General features: G+C 43.7%; 1 protein-coding gene across 9 annotated transcripts in view; it reads right to left on the bottom strand.

The window, feature by feature from the left end:
* LOC133541272 (trinucleotide repeat-containing gene 6B protein-like) overlaps window positions 1-24,652 on the bottom strand; it is a 113,225-nt gene that overhangs the window by 36,212 nt on the left and 52,361 nt on the right. For 7 of the 9 annotated variants that reach the window (XR_009803822.1, XR_009803824.1, XR_009803823.1 and 4 more), the window contains 2 exons: window positions 16,975-17,152; window positions 5,958-6,113 (listed from right to left, as the gene is read on the bottom strand). Coding sequence is in view for 5 of the 9 variants with exons in the window: in XM_061884568.1 (XP_061740552.1) it covers window positions 5,958-6,113; window positions 16,975-17,152 (334 nt within the window). In the remaining 4 variants the exon portion in view is untranslated. The remainder of the gene's footprint in view (window positions 1-5,957; window positions 6,114-16,974; window positions 17,153-24,652) is intronic. The other 2 variants (XM_061884570.1, XM_061884569.1) reach the window with 1 other exon arrangement.

Raw genomic sequence — 24,652 nt, 5'->3', positions numbered from 1 at the left:
CCCAAGGACACAACGGCAGTAACTAGGATGGCACAAGCGGGAATCGAACCTACAACCCTCAAGTTGCTGGCACGGCCACTCTACCAACCGAGCTATGCCGCCCCACGGTGCAGACGTCTATAACGGGCAATGTCATTGGTGCAGACGTCTGCACCGATGACATTGCCCGTTATAGACGTCTGCACCGATGACATTGCCCGTTACAGACGTCTGCACCGATGACATTGCCCGTTACAGACGTCTGCACCGATGACATTGCCCGTTACAGACGTCTGCACCGATGACATTGCCCGTTACAGACGTCTGCACCGATGACATTGCCCGTTACAGACGTCTGCACCGATGACATTGCCCGTTACAGACGTCTGCACCTATGACATTGCCCGTTACAGACGTCTGCACCGATGACATTGCCCGTTATAGACGTCTGCACCGATGACATTGCCCGTTAAAGACGTCTGCACCGATGACATTGCCCGTTACAGACGTCTGCACCGATGACATTGCCCGTTACAGACGTCTGCACCGATGACATTGCCCGTTACAGACGTCTGCACCGATGACATTGCCCGTTACAGACGTCTGCACCGATGACATTGCCCGTTACAGACGTCTGCACCGATGACATTGCCCGTTACAGACGTCTGCACCGATGACATTGCCCGTTACAGACGTCTGCACCGATGACATTGCCCGTTACAGACGTCTGCACCTATGACATTGCCCGTTACAGACGTCTGCACCTATGACATTGCCCGTTACAGACGTCTGCACCGATGACATTGCCCGTTATAGACGTCTGCACCGATGACATTGCCCGTTACAGACGTCTGCACCGATGACATTGCCCGTTACAGACGTCTGCACCGATGACATTGCCCGTTACAGACGTCTGCACCGATGACATTGCCCGTTACAGACGTCTGCACCGATGACATTGCCCGTTACAGACGTCTGCACCGATGACATTGCCCGTTACAGACGTCTGCACCGATGACATTGCCCGTTACAGACGTCTGCACCGATGACATTGCCCGTTATAGACGTCTGCACCGATGACATTGCCCGTTACAGACGTCTGCACCGATGACATTGCCCGTTACAGACGTCTGCACCGATGACATTGCCCGTTACAGACGTCTGCACCGATGACATTGCCCGTTACAGACGTCTGCACCGATGACATTGCCCGTTACAGACGTCTGCACCGATGACATTGCCCGTTACAGACGTCTGCACCTATGACATTGCCCGTTACAGACGTCTGCACCGATGACATTGCCCGTTATAGACGTCTGCACCGATGACATTGCCCGTTAAAGACGTCTGCACCGATGACATTGCCCGTTACAGACGTCTGCACCGATGACATTGCCCGTTACAGACGTCTGCACCGATGACATTGCCCGTTACAGACGTCTGCACCGATGACATTGCCCGTTACAGACGTCTGCACCGATGACATTGCCCGTTACAGACGTCTGCACCGATGACATTGCCCGTTACAGACGTCTGCACCGATGACATTGCCCGTTACAGACGTCTGCACCGATGACATTGCCCGTTACAGACGTCTGCACCTATGACATTGCCCGTTACAGACGTCTGCACCGATGACATTGCCCGTTACAGACGTCTGCACCGATGACATTGCCCGTTACAGACGTCTGCACCGATGACATTGCCCGTTACAGACGTCTGCACCGATGACATTGCCCGTTACAGACGTCTGCACCGATGACATTGCCCGTTACAGACGTCTGCACCGATGACATTGCCCGTTACAGACGTCTGCACCGATGACATTGCCCGTTACAGACGTCTGCACCGATGACATTGCCCGTTACAGACGTCTGCACCGATGACATTGCCCGTTATAGACGTCTGCACCGATGACATTGCCCGTTACAGACGTCTGCACCGATGACATTGCCCGTTACGGACGTCTGCACCGATGACATTGCCCGTTACGGACGTCTGCACCGATGACATTGCCCGTTACAGACGTCTGCACCGATGACATTGCCCGTTACAGACGTCTGCACCGATGACATTGCCCGTTACAGACGTCTGCACCGATGACATTGCCCGTTACAGACGTCTGCACCGATGACATTGCCCGTTACAGACGTCTGCACCGATGACATTGCCCGTTACAGACGTCTGCACCGATGACATTGCCCGTTACAGACGTCTGCACCGATGACATTGCCCGTTACAGACGTCTGCACCGATGACATTGCCCGTTACAGACGTCTGCACCGATGACATTGCCCGTTACAGACGTCTGCACCGATGACATTGCCCGTTACAGACGTCTGCACCGATGACATTGCCCGTTACAGACGTCTGCACCGATGACATTGCCCGTTACAGACGTCTGCACCGATGACATTGCCCGTTACAGACGTCTGCACCGATGACATTGCCCGTTACAGACGTCTGCACCGATGACATTGCCCGTTACAGACGTCTGCACCGATGACATTGCCCGTTACAGACGTCTGCACCGATGACATTGCCCGTTACAGACGTCTGCACCGATGACATTGCCCGTTACAGACGTCTGCACCTATGACATTGCCCGTTACAGACGTCTGCACCGATGACATTGCCCGTTACAGACGTCTGCACCGATGACATTGCCCGTTACAGACGTCTGCACCGATGACATTGCCCGTTACAGACGTCTGCACCGATGACATTGCCCGTTACAGACGTCTGCACCGATGACATTGCCCGTTACAGACGTCTGCACCGATGACATTGCCCGTTACAGACGTCTGCACCGATGACATTGCCCGTTACAGACGTCTGCACCGATGACATTGCCCGTTACAGACGTCTGCACCGATGACATTGCCCGTTACAGACGTCTGCACCGATGACATTGCCCGTTACAGACGTCTGCACCGATGACATTGCCCGTTACAGACGTCTGCACCGATGACATTGCCCGTTACAGACGTCTGCACCGATGACATTGCCCGTTACAGACGTCTGCACCGATGACATTGCCCGTTACAGACGTCTGCACCGATGACATTGCCCGTTACAGACGTCTGCACCGATGACATTGCCCGTTACAGACGTCTGCACCGATGACATTGCCCGTTACAGACGTCTGCACCGATGACATTGCCCGTTACAGACGTCTGCACCGATGACATTGCCCGTTACAGACGTCTGCACCGATGACATTGCCCGTTACAGACGTCTGCACCGATGACATTGCCCGTTACAGACGTCTGCACCGATGACATTGCCCGTTACAGACGTCTGCACCGATGACATTGCCTGTTATAGACGTCTGCACCGATGACATTGCCCGTTATAGACGTCTGCACCGATGACATTGCCCGTTACAGACGTCTGCACCGATGACATTGCCCGTTACAGACGTCTGCACCGATGACATTGCCCGTTACAGACGTCTGCACCGATGACATTGCCCGTTACAGACGTCTGCACCGATGACATTGCCCGTTACAGACGTCTGCACTGATGACATTGCCCGTTACAGACGTCTGCACCGATGACATTGCCCGTTACAGACGTCTGTAACGGGCAATGTCATCGGTGCAGACGTCTGTAACGGGCAATGTCATCGGTGCAGACGTCTGTAACGGGCAATGTCATTGGTTGATGTCGTCAGCTGACATTAGAGCTAGCCAATCTGGTGCCTTCACACATTGGAATTATATTATATAAATGACACTGGCGGCACCAAAATTGGCGGAATTCCGCGGAAAATTCCCATCCCTGTTAATTATCAATATTTATGAAAAAATCTAGCTGTCAACACTGAATATTGCATTGTTGCATTTCTTTTCACAGTTTATGAACTTACATTCATATTTTGTTGAAATATTCAACAAATATATTCAAATAAATAAATAAATGGGTTGTACTTGTATAGCGCTTTTCTACCTTCAAGGTACTCAAAGCGCTTTGACACTACTTCCACATTTACCCATTCACACACACATTCACACACTGATGGAGGGAGCTGCCATGCAAGGCGCCAACCAGCACCCATCAGGAGCAAGGGTGAAGTGTCTTGCTCAGGACACAACGGACGTGACGAGGTTGGTACTAGGTGGGGATTGAACCAGGGACCCTCGGGTTGCACACGGCCACTCTCCCACTGCGCCTTTTGGAATTGTTGCTATTTTTAAAATATTTTTCAAAAAATCTCACGTACCCCCTTGGCATACTTTCAAGTACCCCCATTTGAGAACCACTGCCGTAGCACATTGATGTGTTAGTATAGAAAAAGAGTTCCTCAGTGTTCACTCCTAAAATCACAATGTTGCTGCAGTTTGTTATTATACAGCTTACACAACGTAAATGAAGTTTTGCTGGCCGTTTTTGAATGCATTTTTAAAGTGATTTAGAGGTACAATTGATTGTTGTCATTAGCTGCATTCTTAGCTACCTAGAACAAGACGATTTTTAAAGGCTTCTTAAATGCAATTTTCTTATTTAAACAGGGATAGCAGGTCCATTCTATGTGTCATACTTGATCATTTCGCCATATTGCCATATTTTTGCTGAAAGGATTTAGTAGAGAACATCGACGATAAAGTTTGCAACTTTTGGTGCTAATAAAAAAGTCTTGCCTGTACCGGAAGTAGCAGACGATGTGCGCGTGACGTCACGGGTTGTGGAGCTCCTCACATCTGAACATTGTTTATAATCATGGCCACCAGCAGCGAGAGCGATTCGGACCGAGAAAGCGACGATTTCCCCATTAAGATGAGCGAGGATGAAAGATTCGTGGATGAAGAAAGGGAGAGTGAAGGACTAGGAAAAAAAAAAGAGGGCAGTGGGAGCGATTCAGAAGTTATTAGACACATTTACTAGGATAATTCTGGAAAATCCCTTATAAGAAAGCCTTGCCTGTACCGGAAGTAGCAGACGATGTGCGCGTGACGTCATGGGTTGTGGAGCTCCTCACATCTGAACATTGTTTACAACCATGGCCACTAGCAGCGAGAGCGATTCGGACCGAGAAAGCGACGATTTTCCCATTAAGTTGAGCAAGGATGAAAGATTAGTGGATGAGGAAAGTGAGAGTGAAGGACTAGGAAAAAAAAAAGGGGGCAGTGGGAGCGATTCAGATAGCGAATATGCTGTGAGAGGCGCCGTGGCAGCCGTGGGGGTGGCAGGACTACTCGGCCAGGCCCAACCGCAACAAGGGATACAGCCATATTGCTTTGAACCCGACGCTGACGGTGACGGTCAGGAGGACACATTTGATGCTGGAGTAGCACAGGACATAGATCGCCTTCAGAATACAAAATGGTAAAATGTTTTTTATTAATACACATAATACACTGTACTTTGTGTGTGTGGTCCAATCCAACCGTGTTCGCTTGACATCTCTGTTCCATAGTAAAGCTTGACTGTCATCTTTCGGGAATGTAAACAATGAAACACCGGCTGTGTTTGTGTTGCTAGAGGCGGCCGCAATACACCGCTTCTCACCTACAGCTTTCTTCTTTGACGTCTCCATTATTAATTGAACAAATTGCAAAAGATTCAGCAACACAGATGTCCAGAATACTGTGGAATTCTGCGATTAAAACGGACGACTTATAGCTGGGAACGATGCTGGAACAAAATGTCCTCTACAATGCGTGACGTCTCGCGAATGCGTCATCATACCGCAACGTTTTCAACAGGATACTTCGCGCGAAATTTAAAATTGCAATTTAGTAAACTAACCCAGATGTATTAGCATGTGTTGCAATGTTAATATTTCATCATTGATATACAAACTACCAGACTTTTTTTAAAAACAGCCTTTTGTCTTGTTGTCTCTCATAAGGATTGTGAAGGACAGGCACACTTCTAAAAAGGAAGTGCAGCTCCCCTTTAAAGATTCACTGAGGTCTGTGACGGCGGTGACTTCACAGCACATTGGGAGGTTGACAAACTATCAGCTGACTCACCGTTCTTCAGAAGGTTCGAGTCCGGGGGAGACGGAGCCGGGGAATGCCCCTCCATCATCCACTTGAAGCGCGACTGCTGTCCTCCCATGTCCTTCATGCCCCCCATCATGGGACTTCCCAGTTCCAATCCTGACATGTTACCGCCGGGGGCTAACCCTGACAAGAGGAGTCAGTCCAACATTAATGTTCAGGTCGGATCTGTAGGTTTCTGTAGCACTCGACACACAACACCTCTGACACGGGACAACTTGCAGCATAACCGCAAGTTGCCACTCAAAGACTAGAACAGTGGTCAAAGTACAAACCCCGTTTCCATATGAGTTGGGAAATTGTGTTAGATGTAAATATAAACAGAATACAATGATTTGCGAATCCTTTTCAAGCCATATTCAGTTGAATATGCTACAAAGACAACATATTTGATGTTCAAACTGATAAACATTTTTTTTTTTTGCAAATAAACTTTAACTTTAGAATTTGATGCCAGCAACACGTGACAAAGAAGTTGGGAAAGGTGGCAACAAATACTGATAAAGTTTAGGAATGCTCATCAAACACTTATTTGGAACATCCCACAGGTGTGCAGGCTAATTGGGAACAGGTGGGTGCCATGATTGGGTATAAAAACAGCTTCCCAAAAAATGCTCAATCTTTCACAAGAAAGGATGGGGCGAGGTACACCCCTTTGTCCACAACTGCGTGAGCAAATAGTCAAACAGTTTAAGAACAACCTTTCTCAAAGTGACATTGCAAGAAATTTAGGGATTTCAACATCTACGCTCCATAATATCATCAAAAGGTTCAGAGAATCTGGAGAAATCACTCCACGTAAGCAGCATGGCCGGAAACCAACATTGAATGACCGTGACCTTCGATCCTTCAGACGGCACTGTATCAAAAACAGACATCAATCTCTAAAGGATATCACCACATGGGCTCAGGAACACTTCAGAAAACCACTGTCACTAAACACCGTTCGTCGCTACGTCTGTAAGTGCAAGTCAAAGCTCTACTATGCGAAGCGAAAGCCATTTATCAACAACATCCAGAAACGCCGCCGGCTTCTTCTGGGCCCCGAGATCATCCATATGGAGTAATGCAAAATGGAAAAGTGTTCTGTGGTCTGACAAATCCACATTTCAAATTGTTTTTGGAAATATTCGACATCGTGTCATCTGGACCAAAGGGGAAGCAAACCATCCAGACTGTTAGACGCAAAGTTCAAAAGCCAGCATGTGTGATGGTATGGGGGTGCATTAGTGCTCAAGGCATGGGTAACTTACACATCTGTGAAGGCTCCATTAATGCTGAAAGATACATACAGCTTTTGGAACAACATATGCTGCCATCTACTGCGATGAGATGGCAACTTGTCCAGGGTGTACCCGCCTTCCGCCCGATTGTAGCAGAGATAGGCACCAGCGGCCCCTGCGACCCCAAAGGGAATAACCGGCAGAAAATGGATGGATATGCTGCCATCCAAGCGCCGTCTTTTTGATGGACGCCCCTGCTCATTTCACCAAGACAATGCCAAGGCACATTCAGCACGTGTTACAACAGCTTGGCTGATAAAAATATTACTGATTTTAACAGCGTAGTAAAGTATTCCTTACACCTCGACACAATTCCGAACAATCTGACTACAGACTACTCTGGACTGGATGAAACACAGTGGACCAACACCAGCAGCTAACATGGCACCCCAACCATTGCTGACTGTGGGAACTTCACACTTTCATATGGAAGTCAAGGCGCTAGAGTCTGGAAGAAGGCAGGAGAGCAGCAAAATCCAAGTTGCTTGAAATCCAGTGTGAAGTCGGCGATGGTTTGGGGAGCCACGTCAGCTGCTGGTGTTGGTCCACTGTGTTTCATCAAGTCCAGAGTCAATGCAGCTCTGTACCAAGAGAATTTAGAGCCCCACATGGTTCCATCTGTTGAAAAGCTCTATGGAGATGATGATTCCATTGGGCATTACGTCAATCGCGAGCTACCGGTCGATCGCAGAGGGTGTGTCAGTCGATCGCAAGCCAGGCATTAAAAAAATAGACATAAAAATGAGCACTCATCAATCTTCACCAAGACTTCACTTTCGTCAGTTTGTCATTCTCGGCACCCGAGGATCTTGTGAGATGGCGCTGGCTGCTGCCAGCTCATTATTAAGAAAAAAATCACCGACAGGACGGAGAGAAACACTTTTTATTTCAACAGACCGGTGTTAATTTTGACAGCAAAATTCGATTTAGTTTTAGTCATAGTCTTTTGACTGAAATGTAATTTAGTTTTAGTCATAATTAGGGATGCACCGATTAATCGGTAACCGAATATATTCGGCCGAATATGGCAAAAAAAGCCACATTCGGCCTTCGGTGGAATGAGTTAAAAACAAGGCCGAATAGTGGCGTGTGACGCAATTTTTTGACGCGGTGACGCAATCAACCAACGTGCAGTGACATTGGGATATGTTGTGTACCTGTATAAGTGTATGAGGTTACAATGTTGTGTACCTGTATAAGTGTATGAGGTTACAATGTTGTGTACCTGTATAAGTGTATGAGGTTACAAGCACACACTTATTGAGATTTAGTGGGGCCTCTGTTTACATTATTAGCCTGTTGTGTAGGCTACCTGTATAAGTGTATGAGGTTACAAGCACACACTTAATTGAGATTTACTTAAGCCTTCTGTTTACATTATTAGCATATCTACTGTGGCTAAGCAGACTTTTGCCAAAAGGACAATAATTAATTTGTTGTGGGTTTATCCACTTTAATGCACTTTATTTTTTTTTGGAATGCATGTTTTGTTTGAAGGCCTCATATAAATGAAAAACTTTGTGCTTTTTTTGAAAAGCAAAGGCTACTGGAATATTAAAAAAATGTCAATATTCAATAAAAAAATTACTTTATTTGAAAAACATGTCTAATTATTTATTCTAGGCTATTTATGCAATATAAAAAAATTGTGAAAAACTGCATTCATTATTCGGTATTCGGCCAAGCGTTTAAATTTTATTCGGCTTCGGCCACAAATTTTCATTTCGGTGCATCCCTAGTCATAATTTAGTTATTTAAATTGTTTTGTTTTAATCAATCAATCAATCAATCAATATTTACTTATATAGCCCTAAATCACTAGTGTCTCAAAGGGCTGCACAAACCACAACACAAACCACTACAACATCCTCGGTAGGCCCATATAAGGGCAAGGAAAACTCACACCAATTGGGACGTCCATCCATCCATCCATCCATCATCCTCCGCGGTATAGCTCGGTTGGTAGAGTGGCCGTGCCAGCAACTTGAGGGTTGCAGGTTCGATTCCCGCTTCCACCATCCTAGTCACTGCCTTTGTGTCCTTGGGCAAGACACTTTACCCACCTGCTCCCAGTGCCACCCACACTGCTTTAAGTATAACTTAGATATTGGGTTTCACTATGTAAAGCGCTTTGAGTCACTAGAGAAAAGCGCTATATAAATATAATTCACTTCACTTCACTTCCGCTTATCCGAGGTCGGGTCGCGGGGGCAGCAGCCTAAGCAGGGAAGCCCAGACTTCCCTCTCCCCAGCCACTTCGTCTAGTTCTTCCCGGGGGATCGCGAGGCGTTCCCAGGCCAGCCGGGAGACATAGTCTTCCCAACGTGTCCTGGGTCTTCCCCGTGGCCTCCTACCTGTTGGACGTGCCCTAAACACCTCCCTAGGGAGGCGTTCGGGTGGCATCCTCATCTGGCTCCTCTCGATGTGTCCATCCATCCATCCATTTTCTACCGCTTGTCCGTTAAGGATATTAAAATAAAATTAAACACTTCATAGCAGTAATATAATCAATCAATCAATCAATCAATGTTTACTTATATAGCCCTAAATCACTAGAGTCTCAAAGGGCTGCACAAACCACTACAACATCCTCGGTAGGCCCACATAAGGGCAAGGAAAACTCACACCCAGTGGGACATCGGTGACAATAATGACTATGAGAACCTTGGAGAGGAGGAAAGCAATGGATGTCGAGCAGGTCTAACATGATACTGTGAAAGTTCAATCCATAATGGATCCAACACAGTCGCGAGAGTTTTAGTCTAGTTTTAGTTGACGAAATATCATAAGATTATAGTCGACGAAAACTACAGTAGATTTAGTCGACTAAAGGGTAATATGTAAACTTTCCCTTCAATTTCTGAAAGTCAAAGCAAAACGGCGGAAAAATCACCGATACGAGTCGTATTTTGATGAAAATCATGTCTCAAATTTATCCAATCAATCCAATCCACTTTATTTATATAGCACATTTAAACAACAATAACGTTTCCAAAGTGCTGCACAGCCATGTTAAAAACAATTGTAAAAAAATAAAAATAAATAAATAAATAAAAATATATATATATTATGCTCCACCAATGACTGAATAAAAACAAAAAATAAATAAACATAAAACCAATAAAAACAATATAAAAACAAATATGATTAAAAACTATTTTAAAGGGTAAAATCAATTAAAACAGTAAAATAAAAATAAAAGTGTATAAAAAACACAGAGGACAACAGAGGACCACACAACTCACGTAGTGTTGAAAGCCAAAGAATAAAAGTGGGTCTTAAGACGAGACTTAAAACACTCCACTGTGGAAGCAGTTTGAACATGGAGGGGCAGAGTGTTCCAGAGCTTAGGGTCAACCACAGAGAAGGCCCTGTCTCCCCTGGTCTTAAGTCTGGTCTTGGGCACCACGAGCTGGAGCTGGCTCTCGGACCTCAGAGCGCGCGCAGGAATGTAAGTTTGGATGAGGTCCGAGATATATTGAGGTGCCAGTCCATGTAAAGATTTAAAAACAAACAGCAATGTTTTAAATTCAATTCTAAAATGAACAGGGAGCCAGTGCAAACTCTGAAGAATTGGGGTTCTATGCTGGCGTTTCCTGGCCCCTGTTCAAAGTCCTGCTGCCGCGTTCTGGACTAACTGCAACCGGGAGTGAGCTTTGTGGCTAATGCCAGCATAAAGTGCATTGCAGAAGTCCAGGCCACTTGAAATAAAAGCATGCACGACTTGTTCAAAAAGGTTAAAAGATAAAAACGGTTTAACCTTTACTAAAAGACGAAGGTGATAAAAACACGATTTTAAAACGCCATTGACTTGTTTGTCTAGTTTAAAATGGCTGTCTATAGTGACGCCAAGGCTGGTGACTTTGGGACACACATCATGTTGCAATGGTCCCAAGTCAGTGAGGGCCGGACCAAAAACTAAAATTTCCATTTTTCCCTCATTCATTATTAAAAAATTCTGGGCTAACCAAGCCTTGACGTCACATAGACAGTTAAGAAGGGGTGTCAGGGGGCGTGGCCTTTTGAAATCTGCATATAAATTTGGCAGTCATCTTCATAAAAGTGATGAAACACTCCATGTTTCTTAAACATATCTCCAAGAGGGAGGAGAAATTTAGTATTTCACGAGTACGCCGTTTAATAAACGGGATAACTTTGCGTGAGTTGTGGAAAATGCTTACCTGTGTGTGGATTTCGGGGTGATTGGACTGTAAATGTCGCTTCAAGTTTGTTGTGTTTTTCCCCGTAATCCTCGCGCTACATTTCTTACACTGCGTCTTGTTATCTTTGATGTCAAATATAAAATGTTCCCATATGTCCTCTCTCCTTTTCCTCCCCGGCGTTGACATGTTGTCTTTTGCAGCGCATTCCCGTTTACGTAACTTCCTTACCACGTCGCTCTGATTGGTTCTCTTCCCAACTCCTCCCGCCTCTTCCTAACGAAATGAGTTCCGATTGGACCTCGTCTCTGGCAGACATTTTCGTCTCGTTTTTATTCGTTGACAAATGTCAATACACCTCCTCATCGTCTTAGTCCACGTAAATTATTTTTTATTTAGTTATTGTCTCGTTTTAGTCAGGAAAAAAAGGTTGTTCACGATAACTATAACGAAAATTTTTCGTCAACAAAATTAACACTGCAACAGACTCTTGGGCCGTACCTGCTGTCAAAACTCTAAAGACCGACTGCACAGTTCCTGTCTTCACCATAAAAGACCTGCTTCATCCTGCCTGTGCTAACAAAATAAAAGTCTCAGAAAGCTAGAGTGCACAAGCTAGCAAGCTACGGAGTTTGATGCCAATGTATTTCTTATAAAGTTGTTGCACCTTTCCTACTCCCGGCGCCTAGACCGTAGTCAAGGAGCGCAGGGGAGACACTTCTCCAGGGCCGATGGATTCTCGGGGCAACACCCTTCACTTTACCCGGCAGTGGGTCTTCACAATTCCGGACTCCAGGGCAAAATGACGAGTTCCGGTGATTGGTTGCAAATCGTGGCTTTTTATTTACGTCTTGCACACAGTCAAAATCCCACATAACAACACTAGCCACTCCCCCCCCCCCAGCGACCGCTCCCTCTCCTCTCTCGCCCACACACTCACTGACATCACTCACCTGCTGCCAGACATTAAAGGGCCACACACACATATGCTACTCTCATAACAAAGTGTTTAAAAAGGAGTATGCAAGTTGGACAAATGAGATGCCAAATCCAACCACTTTCATGTGGTATTGGACAGAAAGGAGGATTTTTTTTTCTCCTCCATTTGGAAATGTGGACGTTATCAGCACCACTGTCTGATTCCAATCAATGCAAGTCATCAGAATCAGGTAATACACCTACTTACATTCTTGTCTTCAGGAAAGAAAGAAATCTACATGTGTTAAACATGCTTGTATTATCATTAAACACCATTAACTTTTTAACAAAAATGTCTCTTTCATAAAAAAATATAAATTATAAATATGAATGAGGTAGATGTCCTCAACTTGGTCAATTGAAAAGTAGCTCGCCTGCAGAAAAAGTGTGAGCACCCCTGCCATAGAGAATTTGTGGAGTATTGTAAAGAAGAAGCTGAAAGACACCAGACCCAATAATGCAAATGAGCTAAAGGCCGTTATTGAAGCATCCTGGGCATCCATAACACCTCAGCAATGCCACAGGCTGATTGCCTCCATTCCACGCCGCATTGATGCAGTCATCCGTGCAAAAGGATTCCCAATCAAGTACTGAGTGCATTAATTGACGTTTTCAAATGTTTGATTTTGTTTTGCTGTTATAAATCTTGTTTTTTTACTTGGTCTGAGAAAATATTAAAAAATTTTAATGTAGGATTTTTGAGTTTTCTTTAAGTGGAACATTATCACCAGGACTATGTAAGCGTCAATATATACCTTGATGTTGCAGAAAAAAAACTATGTTTTTTTTAACCGATTTCCGAACTCTAAAAAGGGTGAATTTGGCAATTGAAACGCCTTTCAATTGTTCGCCTGTCGGAGCAATGACCTTTCACCCGTGACGTCACAACAGGAAGCAATCCACCATTTTCTCAAACGCATTACACACACCGAGTCAAATCAGCTCTTTTATTTTACGTTTTTTCGACTGTTTTCCGTACCTTGGAGACATCATGCCTCATCGGTGTGTTGTCGGGTGTAACAACACGAACAGGGAGGGATTCAACTTGACTTACGTGGAGTGTGCTAATCAGACATATCAATGGTCACGGCACGCTAATCGATGCTAACATGCTATTTAGGTTAGCTGTACGTACATATTGCATCATTATGCCTCATTTGTAGCTATATTTGCATCCACCCTTTCCCTTCACCCACATTTAATGCCAAACAAACACATACCAATCGACGGATTCAAGTTGCACCAGTGTTCAAAAGATGCGAAAGTCCCTCGTTTGTTCTGTTCTGCCGTAGCATCGCTACCGACGATAGCGATGCTACGACAGAGATGTGTGGATATCCTGCGACACTCAAAGCAGATGCATATCCAACGATAAAGTCAACGAAATCACAAAGGTGAGTTTTGTTGATGTTATTGACTTATGTGCTAATCAGACGTATTTGCGCATGGCATGACTGCAAGCTAATCGATGCTAACATGCTATTTAGGCTAGCTGTATGTACATATTGCATCATTATGCCTCATTAGTAGCTATATTTGCATCCAGCCTTTCCCTCCACCCACATTTAATGCCAAACAAACACATACCAATCGACGGATTCAAGTTGCACCGGTGTTCAAAATATGCGAAAGTCCCTTGTTTGTTCTGTTCTGTCGTACCACCGCTACAGACGACAGCGATGGTACGACTGAGATGTGTGGATATCCTGCGACACTCAAAGCAGATGCATATCCAACGATAAAGTCAAAGAAATCACAAAGGTGAGTTTTGTTGATGTTATTGACTTATGTGCTAATCAGACATATTTGCGCATGGCATGACTGCAAGCTAATCGATGCTAACATGCTATTTAGGCTAGCTGTATGTACATATTAAATCATTATGCCTCATTTGTAGCTTCCCTCCAACCATATTTAAAGGGGAACATTATCAGCAGACCTATGTAAGCGTCAATATATACCTTGATGTTGCAAAAAAAGACCATATATTTTTTTAACCGATTTACGAACTCTTAATGGGTGAATTTTGGCGAATTAAACGCATTTCTATGTCTCGCTCTCAGAATGATGACGTCAGAACGTGACGTCACATAGGTAATAAAGCCGCCCTTTTCTCAAACACATTACAAACACCGGGTCTCAGCTCTGTTATTTTCAGTTTTTTCTACTGTTTTCCGTACCTTGGAGACATCATGCTTTGTCGGTGTGTTGTCGGAGGGTGTAACAACACTAACAGGGAGGGATTCAAGTTGCACCACTGGCCCAAAGATGCGAAAGTGGCAAGAAATTGGACGAAATTTGTTCAAAATACGAGGGTGTGGGGAAAGCCGACGAAATGGTCAGTCGTTTGTTCCGCACACTTTACCGACGAAAGCTATGCTACTACAGAGATGGAAAGATTGTGTGGATATCCTGCGAGACTCAAAGCGGATGCATTTCCAACGATAAAGTCAAAGAAATCTTCCGCCAGACCCCCATTGAATGTGCCGGAGTGTCTGCACATTTTACCGGCGATGACAGACATGGCACAGAGATGTATGGATAACCTGCAGATGCATTTGCAACAATAAAGTCAACGAAATCACAAAGGTGAGTTTTGTTGATGTTATTGACTTATGTGCTAATCAGACATATTTGGCTGCGGCATGACTGCCAACTAATCGATGCTAACATGCTATTTAGGCTAGCTGTATGTACATTAGCTATATTTGCATCCAGCGTTTCCCTCCACCCACATTTAATGCCAAACAAACACTTACCAATCGACGGATTTAAGTTGCTCCAGTGTCACAAGATGCGAAAGTCCGGATCGTTTGGTCTGCACATTTTACCGGCGATGCTAAGGCAGACATGGCCGAATAGCGTCAATAGCTATTCGCTCAATAGCTTCAGTTTCTTCTTCAATTTCGTTTTCGCTATCTGCCTCCATACTCCAACCAGGGGCGCCATAAGGGGTGGGTAGAGGAGACGGATTCTAGGGGACCATGATGGAGTGGGGCCCAGAGAGGCCCCTAATGATGATGAAATTATGTGTTGGGGGCCCTGTAAAGATTATTTTCATGGGGCCCAAAATCCCTAGCGGCGCCCCTGACTCCAACCATCCGTTTCAATACATGCGTAATCTGTTGAATTGCTTAAGCCGCTGAAACCTGAGTCTGAATCCGAGCCAATGTCGCTATATTTTGCTGTGCTACCCGTTTGTTTGTATTAGCATCACTGGATGACGTCACAGGAAAATGGACGCTGGCTTCACAGACAGCGAAAATCAGGCACTTTAAAGCCTTTTTTCGGGATATTCCGGGATGGGTAAAATTTTGAAAAAAACTTCGAAAAATAAAATAAGCCATTGGGAACTGATTTTTATTGGTTTCAAGCCTTCTGAAATTGTGATAATGTTCCCCTTTAAATGCCAAACAAACACATACCAATCAACGGATTCAAGTTGCACCAGTTGTCAAAAGATGCAATCGTTGGTTAGAAGGCGATCGCCGAATTCGTCCTCGTTGCCGTTGTCTGTCGTGATATGGCTCAATAGCTTCAGTTTCTTCTTCCATTTCGTTTTCGCTATCTGCCTCCACACTCCAACCATCCGTTTCAATACATGCGTAATCTGTTGAATCGCTTAAGCCGCTGAAATCTGAGTCTGAATCCGAGCCAATGTCGCTATATCTTGCTGTGCTACCCGTTTGTTTGTATTAGCATCACTGGATGACGTCACAGGAAAATGGACGCTGGCTTCACAGATAGCGAAAATCAGGCACTTTAAAGCCTTTTTTCGGGATATTCCGGGATGGGTAAAATTTTGAAAAAAACTTCGAAAAATAAAATAAGCCATTGGGAACTGATTTTTATTGGTTTAAGCCTTCTGAAATTGTGATAATGTTCCCCTTTAAATGCCAAACAAACACATACCAATCAACGGATTCAAGTTGCACCAGTTGTCAAAAGATGCAATCGTTGGTTAGAAGGCGATCGCCGAATTCGTCCTCGTTGCCGTTGTCTGTCGTGATATGACTCAATGGCTTCAGTTTCTTCTTCCATTTCGTTTTCGCTATCTGCCTCCACACTCCAACCATCCGTTTCAATACATGCGTAATCTGTTGAATTGCTTAAGCCACTGAAATCCGAGTCTGAATCCGAGCTAATGTCGCTATATCTTTCTGTTCTATCCGCCATGTTTGTTTGTATTGGCATCACGCAGTGACGTCACAGGAAAATGGACGTGTGGATATAGCGATGGTGAAAATCAGGCACTTTGAAGCAGTTTTTCGGGATATTGCGTGATGGGTAAAATTTTGAAAAAACTTCGAAAAATAAAATAAGCCACAGGGAACTGATTTTTATTGGTTTTAACCCTTCTGAAATTGTGATAATGTTCCTCTTTAAGCTGTAAGCCGTAATCAGCAATATTGAGATAATAAAAGGCTTGCAATATTTCAGTTGATGTGTAAGGAATCCAGAATGTATGACATTGTCATGTTTTTAGTTGCATTACAGAAAATAAAAGGACTTTATCACAATATTCTAATTTCCTGAGACAGTCCTGTATAACCACATTGCACTCACCAGAGTATATCCCTTGCATTTTGGAGTGAAGGTCTGAGGCGGGATGCGGGAAGGAGTCGACCATGGGTTGGTTGGACAGACTTCCTCCACGGTGAGAGGGGGACAATTTGGAGCTCCCCACAGCTGCTCCACCATGCTGATGTCTTTGCTGCTGCAGAATAGCAACGATCCTTGCCAGCTAAAGTTGAGCAAAGAATCAGAATAAATGCATTGCTTGGCAATAATAATCCTGATGAAAAAAGCTGCGTTGTTGTGTTTGTGTTGGACGGACTCGTCCATTTTGAGTTTTTCACTGCTTTTATTTTGCTGTTGTATGTAAAAATTAGGGGTGGGCAAATTAATGCGTTAATTACGCGTTAAATCATCAATCTATTAACGCCGACTATTATTTTATCGCACATTTGCGCATGTTGTTTACATGCTTTTATTTTGTTAACGCCTTTTCTTAACAAGATGGCGTCGAGGGGCTCTTGGTAAAGATGGAACATTTGGCAAAAATACCGAACAATTCTGCAAATGTCATGGCTGGCTTACAGCGTGGTCACTCCGGGATCACTTACGACCGCCAGACAATTCTGGATGTGGATAGATCGGGCCGTTTTGGACTGAATGAGGCGTGCTCGCTAGACCGGCTAGCTAGCATGGGAATACTTTGCCGGCTACATCCAGCGGCCTGTGAAGCAGCGGAGTATATGTGTTGTCTGTCTATTTATGAATAATGCAGACCAGGAGTGTTGGCTGAGTTCTTAACGTTTACTTTCAGAGCGTGCATATCACAACATACAAGATGCCGTCATGGCGACACACAACCTATACCGGGCTACCGCGCATGCTCCTCACTCCTGTTGCATGCTGGGTAGGGTAGTTCTTTTATTCCCTGGCTCATAACATCACAATATAGTACCATGAATATGATGCGTTCAGTTTATCAAAGCACCAAGCAAACAATCGGAAAATTCCCATCATATCAATTCCTAGATATGGTCATAATTATTTTAAGTGCACTACGCAGAATAAACACAACATTATTAATATTGCTACTATGGATAATTTGATCAAAAATTCCCTAAAACAGCCCACTACCTATAATATAGGTTTTTTTAAACATAAGATCCCTGATAAAAAAAAAATGTTTCTGCTGTTACCTCAGAAATTGCCTGTTCAGATGTTATGATTGTGGCTCAGAGATTTGTATGTAGATTATATTTATTTTCCATAACAAACAGGATAACTTAAATACCCTGGCAGTGGCAATGAGCTTAAATGTTTGTATTTACATTTTTGGAGTTGATTTTCATCAAATATGCTATTTAACTGCTACTGTTTAACAAGGACTGATTTAAATTGTGTTTGCACAACAAATGTTTTGGCGCTTTTGTTCATGTGGGAGAATATTCCAATAAAGGTGCACTACACACTACTTTTGAATTCATTATTGGGCTTTGCGTATACAATGCAGTTAATCGCGATTAATCGGAGAAATAGTGCGATTAACTTCGATTAAAATTTTTAATCGTTGCCCAGCCCTAATATATATATTGAAGTGGATGCTTTAGGCATTTTATGTCCTCTGTTTTTTTAATGTTTCCCTCTTGTGGTAATGTGGTCATACCCTTTGGTATAAATACCTGCAGGATTACGCAACGAGGGGTAGGACATTTGGGCTACTTTTAATAATTTTTTACCGCTTCTACTGTAGAAAAGGAACGGTAGAACATTTTTTACTAAAAGATGCTCCTTTAGTCCTGTGCTTTGAACCCTGCAGCTTGAAACATTTTTTTTTAGCTATATTTCTAAAAAATTAAAAGCAAATACACTGTACCATGAATTGATTAACGTGGACCCCGACTTAAACAAGTTGAAAAACTTATTGGGGTGTTACCATTTAGTGGTCAATTGTAGGGAATATATACTGTACTGTGCAATCTACTAATAAAAGTATCAATCAATCAATCAATCAATTATTGTTTGTGCTATGGCATCATCTTTTAGACAAGTTTGCTTACTGCAGGTGCTGCTGTGCTGTGATCGGAAGCACAATTGCCCTCTGTGAATCTTCTGGCCATCCATAGCGTTTTTACTCAAAAATAATTCTTCATTCATCACTCCAAGCAATGTTTGTAAGTTTTACAATATAACCAAAACAATTCTTACTTACTAAAGCAGGGGTCGGGAACATTTTTGGCTGAGAGAGCCATGAAAGCCAAATATTTCACAAAGTATTTCCGTAAGAGCCATATAACATTTTTCAACACTGAATACAACTAAATTTATGCATTTTTAAGCATGACCAACATTTGTAGAGTATAATAAGTCTCTTATTCTTTTTAACAACATTGTTATTATAAAAGTTAACCAATAATACATATAATACTTCTTACCATTAATGCGACATCTTGAACAGGTGCGGTAGAAAACGGATGGTTGGATTAAAATGCATGAGAATGTTTTATTATTTGAACATTATTTTTGAAACTGTAAATACCAGCGGAATTATTAACTACTTATCGTGTTAAGCAATGTCAGCTAATATTTATCTGAGAGCCATATGCAGTCATCTGGCTCTAGAGCCATATGCAGTCATCTGGCTCTAGAGCCATAGGTTCCCTACCCCTGGTTTAAGCATTAGACACTTTTTTACCTTCACTCTGCCTCCCGCTGTTTCCCACATCTACAAAGCAATTAGCTACCGACTGCCACCTACTGATATGGAAGAGTATTACACGGTTACTCGGCATAGCTCGGTTGGTAGAGTGGCCGTACTAGCAACCTGAGGGTTCCAGGTTCGATTCCCGCTTCCGCCATCATAGTCACTGCCGTTGTGTCCTTGGGCAAGTCACTTTACACACCTGCCCCCAGTGCCACCCACACTGGTTTAAATGTAACTTAGATATTGGGTGTCACTTTGTAAAGCGCTTTGAGTCACTAGAGAAAAGCGCTATATAAATAATTATCTGAGAGCCATATGTAGTCATCAAAAGAGCCACAGGTTCCCTACCCCTGTGCTAAAGCGTCCCGTTTGTGATGTCTGTAGGAGTGTTTTCATGCATCGTAATGTAATGAAGCTAGCGTTGTTGGCATTAGTTTATTAGTTTTTACGAGTGTCTGTGTTCGTATTATTAACTTACAATGGCATTCTTTTTGTATTGTTTCACTTTCACAAATTCCTCAGTGAATTCAACAAAAGGTCAGCGTGGCTTTATTGAGTCTGTTTAGCTGATTGGAGAACTAGCGAAGTTAGCTTGCTAGCTAGTGGGTCCATGACCATGACTTCTGTTTTGTTTGATCCGCCGTTTTACTGCCGTGTTACAAACACTGTTTGGAGACGATTAAGGTTTGTAAATAAACAATTATAGATTATTTCTGTGTAAATAACTCATTTCACAACATATATATCTGCCACTTATAGTCCAGTGCGGCCAATATATGGACATTTATTTTTTCGAGTGTGCGGCTAATATATTGTATGGAAAATAGGGTCATTTCCCCAGTGTGGGATAAATCTGTCTATCCTGTAACACTTGCAGCCGACCAAAGAGTGACGTCTTTGTCGTCCTCTTCATCCGTGTCGGGAGTTGAGTGGACTCGAGGTTGCATCATCACAGCAGTAACACTCTCTTGGCTCGTGCTTTCTTCCGCGCACAGCGGTTTTGGACTGTTTTTTTTTCTCTTTTACGTTATCATTTCATCAGGTGTTCTACAAAATGAGGGTGCGTGGACGGTGCGTTTGAGTACCGTATTTTCCGCACTGTAAGGCGAGACTAAAAACCTCCGATTTTCTCAAAAGCTGACAGTGCGCCTTATAATCCAGTGCGCCTTATATATGGCCCAATATTGAGCCACGACAGGTCTCGCAACTACGGTAAGCAGCTGCCGATTTCATTTTCCCCCGCAGAAGAAGAAAAACGCGGTGCATGCTAGGATAGAGCTGGGACGGAGAGGCTTGGCGGTGTCTTGGCTGGGTGAGCAGGTGTCGGACACCTCAGTCACCTTGGACGTATCCTCGCTCATCCATGCGGACTGGACACTGGTCGAGAGTGTAGTCGGCTGTCTTGGTTGCTTTGTTGGGTCTGCTCCTGTCTCTGGCCATGCTCCCTCCACCCCAGCAGACGATGGCGTGGAACACCGCAGAGGCCACCACAGTGGATATGTTTCTTTTACTTTTTATTCTTAGCTGTATGTAGAAGTGTCTGCTTGTATCTGCTGCTGTAATGTCTTTGATGTCCTCTGTGTTCTTTGATGTTTCCCTCTTACACACATGTAAGAGGGATGTGTACTATGGCTATGAGTTGTTTTTTTCCCTTGGCCTCAGTCTGCACCCCTTCTCCAGGGCCCAGGCTATGACCGATTTTTTTATTTTCTTTTAACCTTTTATTTTTTTCTCCCATTCCCCCCCTTGTTTCCCTGTATCTCATCTTTTTTGTAAGGGGCGCTGGAAGCCGGCAGACCCGTCAGCGATCCTGTTCTGTCTCCCTTTAATGTTTGTCTGATCTTGAATGGGATTGTGCTGAAAATTTTAATTTTCCTGAAGGAACTCTCCTGATGGAATAAATAAAGTACTATCTAATCCAGGGGTGCCCACACTTTTTCTGCAGGCGAGCTACTTTTCAATTGACCAACTCGAGGGGATCTACCTCATTTATATATATCATTTATATTTATTTATTTATGAAAGAGACATTTTTGTAAACAAGTTAAATGTGTTTAATGATAATACAAGCATGTGTAACACATATAGATGTCTTTCTTTCACGAAGACAAGAATATAAGTTGGTGTATTACCTGATTCTGATGACTTGCATTGATTGGAATCAGACAGTAATGATGATAACGCCCACATTTTCAAATGGAGGAGAAAAAAAGTTGTCCTTTCTGTACAATACCACATGAAAGTGGTTGGTTTTTGGCATCTAATTCATCCAGCTTCCATACACTTCACAAGAAAAACATTGGTGGCAAATTCCGTAGCTTGCTTGATTGACATTCACGGCACCCGAGGGTCTTGTGAGATGACGCTGGCTGCTGCCAGTTCATTATTACGAAAAAATGACAGAGAGGAAGGCGAGAAACACTTTTTATTTCAACAGACTCTCGCGCCGTCCCTTCCGTCAAAACTCTAAAGGCCGACTGCACATTTCCTATCTTCACAATAAAAGCCCTGCTTCATGCTGCCTGCGCTAACAAAATAAGAGTCTCGGAAAGCTGGCGTGCACAAGTGATGTGCACGCCAGCTTTCTGAGGGATCGCTTGTGCACGCCAGTTTTCCGAGACTCTGTATTTAGTTAGCGCAGGCAGCATGAAGCAGGGCTTTTATTGTGAAGATAGGAAATGTGCAGTCGGCCTTTAGAGTTTTGACGGAAGGTACGGCGCGAGAGTCTGTTGAAATAAAAAGTGTTTCTCGCCTTCCTCTCTGTCATTTTTAATTATAATGATCTTGCAGCAGCCAGCGTCATCTCACAAGACCTTTCCGGTACCGTGAATGTCATTTAAGTGACGTCTTGGTGAAGATTGATGATCACTCATTTTTAGGTCTATTTTTTTTTAAAAGCCTGGCTGGAGATGGACTGACACACCCCCCGCGGTCCACTGGTAGCTCGCGATCGGCGTAATGGGCACCCCTGATCTAATCTAATCTATCTAATCTATATGACTGCGGGAGGCGTGCCGTTTCTGTGTGTTTATGTAAAGAGCCCAAAATGGCTCCTATTAAGAGACACGCTTACGACGCAGAGTTTAAACTCAAGGCGATCAGTCATACAGTAGAAGACGGGAATAGAGCAGCAGCGAGAGAACACTGAAGAAGAAGAAGAATTTGAGGGATTCGTGGATGACGAATGACTTCAGAAGGTGAGCTTTACATTTTTATTTTGTGTGTAACGTTTGAGCAACGTTGTGTTATTGATATATTGTTAATGCTTTGCACTATTTCGAGTATTACTATATTGTGATTGCACTAACGTTTGATTTACCGTAACAGTATCAGACTGTTTTTTACCTGTTTATTGAATCGAGGAAAAGTTCCCCTCCACTATGTGATATAAATGTTGCACCTCATGTTATACTTTGCTGTTGTTAAAAGATAAATGAAATAACACGTCACTGACTTTACCTCGGGGAATATAATAAAACAGCTGTTTATTCATTTTGGGAGTGAACGTAGTTGTCAGAACGCTGGTTTGTAATCTATTAATAAGGTTTGACTGACCTGACTGTTTTGTTGACATTACCTTTAGCGCAGCTCCATCTAAAGCAGGGGTCGGGAACCTTTTTGGCTGAGAGAGCCAAATATTTTAAAATGTATTTCCCTAAGAGCCATATAATATATTTTTTTAACACTGAACACAACTAAACACGTGCATTTTTTAAGACCAACATTTCCAGAGTATAATAAGTCTCTTTTTCTTTGTAATAACATTGTTATTCTGAAGCTAACTGTGGAGGGGGCGTGGCCTGCGGGCCTGCAGCAAAGCGGGATGTTGCCAGGACCGGCCTCGAAATCAACGACAGGTGCGTAGACGGCCCACCTGGGCCTTTTTATCTAATCACCTGCCCCTCTGTTATAAGCAGCAGCCAGGAGGAGAGACAGGGTTGGGGCTGGAGCCAGAGCGTGAGTGGGGACGAAAGAGAAAAAGACAATTGCTGGAAAGCAACTGAGAGAAAAATAAAATAAAACAATATTGGAACCCTAAAAAAGGCTCTTGGTGGTCTGAAGAACCCCCAGGAGGGCAAGCCCCACACTAACCAATAATAAATAAATTACTTCTTGCCATTAACGCAACTTCTTGAACATAAAAATGCATGAGAATAATTTATATTTTGAACGTTGTTTTTAACACTGAGATTACAAGTGGAATTAGTCATTACTTATCGTGTCAAGCGATGCCAGCTCAGATTTATCCGAGAGCCAGATGCAGTCATCAAAAGAGCCACATCTGGCTCTAGAGCCATTGGTTCCCTACCCCTGATCTAAAGGATGCATAACGTTACTGTAGCATCTATTCTATGCGCCTTATAATGCGGTGCGCCTTATACAGTGGGGCAAAAAAGTATTTAGTCAGCTACCGATTGTGCAAGTTCTCCCACTTAAAATGATGACAGAGGTCTGTAATTTTCATCATAGGTACACTTCAACTGGGAGAGACAGAATGTGAAAAAAAAAATCCAGGAATTCACATTGTGGGAGTTTTAAAGAAATTATTTGTATATTATGGTGGAAAATAAGTATTTGGTCAACCATTCAAAGCTCTCTCTGATGGAAGGAGGTTTTGGCTCAAAATCTCACGATACATGGCCCCAATCATTCTTTCCTTAATCAATCGTCCTGTCCCCTTAGCAGAAAAACAGCCCCAAAGCATGATGTTTCCACCCCCATGCTTCACAGTAGGTATGGTGTTCTTGGGATGCAACTCAGTATTCTTCTTCCTCCAAACACGACGAGTTGAGTTTATACCAAAAGGTTATATTTTGGTTTCATCTGACCACATGACATTCTCCCAATCCTCTGCTGTATCATCCATGTATCCATTTTGGTATAAACTCAACTCCTCGTGTTTGGAGGAAGAAGAATACTGAGTTGCATCCCAAGAACACCATACCTACTGTGAAGCATGGGGGTGGAAACATCATGCTTTGGGGCTGTTTTTCTGCTAAGGGGACAGGACGATAGATTCAGGAAAGA

The sequence above is a fragment of the Nerophis ophidion genome, linkage group LG23 (genome assembly GCF_033978795.1).
Source record: "Nerophis ophidion isolate RoL-2023_Sa linkage group LG23, RoL_Noph_v1.0, whole genome shotgun sequence".
In the NCBI taxonomy this organism is placed as follows: domain Eukaryota; kingdom Metazoa; phylum Chordata; class Actinopteri; order Syngnathiformes; family Syngnathidae; genus Nerophis; species Nerophis ophidion.
The sequence above is the reverse complement of the archived record's forward strand: the minus strand, read 5'-3'. Positions and strand labels throughout refer to the sequence as shown.